The sequence below is a fragment of the Eimeria maxima genome, genomic scaffold (genome assembly GCF_000499605.1).
Source record: "Eimeria maxima Weybridge genomic scaffold, Emw_scaff699, whole genome shotgun sequence".
In the NCBI taxonomy this organism is placed as follows: Eukaryota; Apicomplexa; class Conoidasida; order Eucoccidiorida; family Eimeriidae; genus Eimeria; species Eimeria maxima.
In genome coordinates, this window is record NW_013563950.1 from 14709 (window position 1) to 18567 (window position 3859).

General features: G+C 53.3%; 1 protein-coding gene across 1 annotated transcript in view; it reads right to left on the minus strand.

Annotated features, from left to right (window-relative positions):
- Positions 1-1782, minus strand: part of EMWEY_00041260 (patatin-like phospholipase domain-containing protein, putative) — a gene marked incomplete at both ends in the record, with an annotated part of 6009 nt that extends 4227 nt beyond the window's left edge. The window contains one exon of the mRNA XM_013478826.1: positions 186-1782. Coding sequence (XP_013334280.1) covers positions 186-1782 — 1597 coding nt within the window. The remainder of the gene's footprint in view (positions 1-185) is intronic.
- Between the last annotated feature and the right edge of the window lie 2077 nt (positions 1783-3859).

Genomic DNA, 3859 nt, shown 5'->3' on the forward strand with positions numbered 1-3859 from the left:
TAAAGGCCAGCATGACCCCCCCCCCCCCCCCCCAGCAGGCAACACCACTGAGAATCCCCAACGCCGTAGGTAATAAGCGTGAGCTGCCCTCGGGTTGCCAACCTGTCACTGGATCTGCCTGCTCTGCATCCGGGTAATCTCAGTCTCCACATGGGTGGTGGCAATGGACAGAGGACACGGCTCACCTGCTGAAGGAACGAAGAGGAAAGAAAACTTTCTTCTGTTTGCTCTAACGGAGATAAGGTTGTTGGGTACCAGCTTCACCAACTGCTGCTGGTCGCCCAGAGGCATGCAGTACTCTTCTCCAGTCTCTGTGTAGTGGCCGTCTGCTTCGTAGAAGAGCACATCCTCGTGCAGCTCGCCTGGGTCTTCCTCCTGCAGTAACGCGTCAGGGAGTGCCCCCAAAGCAGTAAGTATGTCGAGCCCGCCCCACGCTGCTGAAGTCTCTGCTGCCATCTGCAGCAGCCGAGGGTGCAGTGGAGGCATAGACAGCGCTCGCATCAAGAACTTGTTTGGGAGCGGCGATCCTTCGATCCCAGAGCTGTTGCCTCTCTTGTCTGCTGCAGCCTCATCTGAAGTCGCTGCATTGCCCTTGGCCATGCCGCTGCTTTTAACAGATTCATGAACTCGATCTCCAAGAGTGGCTTCGTTGGGCTCCGCTGCATGCAGCGGCTCCTCCCGATGCATTGCCGCTGAGGGCCCGCCTTCACTCGCCGAGGTGTCTGTATCTTTGGCCCTGTCTCTAGTGCTACCCTCGCACCCAGCAGTACTTCTTTCGGACGAATCCCTCCCCCCTGACGAGGCTTCTGCTGTCTCTTTTTCTCCCGGTTGTTCTGGGGGTGCCTCTGCGGGAGACAGACTCTCCAGCGGGTACGTGGGGGCCTGCGGGCTGCAGGACGGGGCGCCTCCTTCAGGTTTCTCCTTTCCCGCTGCCTCCTCTCCTGTAGGTGTCCTCTGGTGTTCCTTGGGCCCCTGCTCCATACTCGCAGCGCTTGCGGGCTCCTGCAAGGCTTCAGGCTGCCCAGAGATGGCTCCAGCTGCCTCCGCCGCCTCGGGGGCAACCTCAAACGAAGCAGTTGGCAAGAGGCCTTCGACTGCATATCCAGTCCTCTTATGCATCCCTGCAAAGAGACCCTGCAGAGACACTCCCTGCATGGCTCTGTCTTTCTGTGGGTCTTTCTTATCACTTGTCTCTTGTGCCTTTGAAGGCGTCTCTGTGATCTCCCCCTCACCTCTTGCTGCAACCGATCCTAATACACCAGCATCTCCCCCTTCACGGCAGCCGACCAACAACTCAGTAACAGATGCTTCGGAGGCCCCGAACCTTTCCTTTGCCTGCCTCGGAGAGGCTGCCCTTAGACCCGCTCCAGCATACAAGGGAGCAAGCGTCGCACTACCCCACGTTCGAGCCAGCTGCCTCGAAGCATCCGGCGACAGCTCCCTAGAAGCACTACCTCCGGCGGCACTAGCCGAACGAGCTGGCCCAGGTGGAGCAGCAGCAGAAAGGGCGGGAGCTGCGGATGCAAGTCCATCGGAGGCTCTGTTAGGTGAGGAGACGGCGTCCTGAGCGAGTTTTGAGCTCTCTTCGAAGTCGTCTGTCAAGGAGGGGAAGGAGAACGGGGCTGGGGTCTCCTTCATGAAGTCTCTGCTCCTTTCACTAACGAGCCTCATCAAGCCAGACACAGAGGAGAGAAGGACGCTGCCTGCAGCAGGCGCCCATGAAGGTGCCTCCGCAGAGGGGTCCGTAGGAGGCTCCAAGTTGTACTGACACTCCAAACGCATCTTAGCCAGACCCAAGAAGAGAGCATCCCACAGAGGCTGCGAGGACGAGTGAGTGACATCACACGAGGCACCGCACGGGAGGGAGCCTTGAAAATATTACGGTGACACAGCATCGAAACACCCAGTCCCCCTTCTACACCAAAGAGAACTGAGATGCTCAATCATTGCCATATCACTCTGTTTCCTTCTCTAGTGTCTCCCTACATCTACATCTGCTCATCCTCCCCCCAACTACTCTATGTGCTACATGAACTAGAGGCTAGTGTTTGGAGACAGAAGGTCTCGAAACGAATTACTATGTGTGCCTTCCTGCCCTGCTGCATCCCCTACCCCTCAGAACCCCCCTCATATCTGATTTTTGTTATCTGCTTCTGTCGCTGTATATATACGGTCCTTCCCATCCACGTCTCTATAAATAATGGCTTGCCTCTGTAGTATTCGAAACAGATAGTGCGTAGTATCCCGGCTGGGTGATGGTGACGTCGAAGAGGCTTGAGTAGACCTATCGACATCCAACTCACAACATAACGTAACGCAACCTAAGCCGGTTGCTTCGCTGACCCCACAGCCCCACTCACGCCCCCACCACGAACCGCCGTGAAGATCTGCTTTGAACAACAAATAATGCAGCTTGGAGGTTGTGCATCTCAATTACACAACAAGCAGTCTTCACTGATGTAGTACACACACCAAACAGAAAGGTGAAAAGCACCCACACACCCGGTCCTATTCCCTCATTTGTTCCCCCCCCCACAGCTGCGAGATTGTCAGATCTCGCAGCTGTGGATCACTTGGAGCTGCTAGGTTCAAAACAATGCGACAAGGCAAGAGAATCATCACAACTAGAGATTGTTCTGTAACAAATCAACCGGGAACAACACAACACGGAATGGTGAGGCAGAGCTGAGGCATAAGAGAAGATGTAAACCTCACGGGTCCCCTGCTGAGAGTCATCTCTTTGACGTCTTTATCCGAGGGAAAGGACAGCCTCACAGGCTCCTGATTGGAGGCACTGAAGTTGCAGCAGTTCATTTTGGCCGGCTTCTGTCCTCACCAATGGCCGAAGACGGGCTAAACTTCCTTTGCTCAGTGAGTGAGTGACTGACTGTGAGAATGCAGGAAGCATCAATCAATGAGGAAGCTGAAGCAAATGAACGTACAGTTTCAAATCTCCACCACACAGCTCCTTATCAGCAGCCGACAGGTGGCAACGAAGAAGCGTGTGCAACCCTTTGGGAAGAGTAAACTTTACAGAAAAGAAATCAATAAAGGGAAAAGCAGTTCAAAGATGCAGAGAGGTGACCAACAACTGTTCTAGGCACTGGGTGACCTCAGGGCAGTGGGAGGGGCCAGTTCAAGCCACGCCGCAGCAACTACGTACGTTGCTTTTGGCGACTTCGAGGTGTAGAACCGATTAAAACAAATACAAACACAAGCAAGAACGGCAAAATGAGAAAACGGAGTGCAGAACCCACAAACATCCCGAAGCCAGCCAACTGCAGGTGTCTGGACCATCCCGTCAAGGGAGGTCTCGATGGGTTACAGATTTCAGCAATTCTTTCCATTTATCTTGTTAACAATTTCATTTTATTGTAATTCAAATAAACTATTTAATTTGCCCTTGACGTCTCTGGTGTAACTGTAGACGGGTGAATTATTCACGTTGTTAGCGACACAGCACACGGTTTGCTGAGGGGCCGGAGCAGGCCAACCTTGTGTGTTGCATTGCGCAACTCTCCATCTTCTTCAGTACCCACCCGTTCGATTGTTCTCTTGCTAAGCCCGGCTTCTGTTTGTTTGATTATTTAACTCTCCCAGTCGTTGCCAGGTCGGTTTTTTGCGCATTGTGCACGCGGACACCCCACGGGTACCAGTTGTCGAGAATTGAGTCCCTAGTGCTTGATACAATGCAGAACGTGCGTAATATTGGAGAATCACAGACTATCATACGAACTCTTCAAGTGGCCCTCACTACTATGCCGAACAGCCCTGGGGCCCACAATGATCCCTACACTTGCCCAATACATATATATAATATAGATTACACGACTCTGCACAAGCGTTATATATATATATA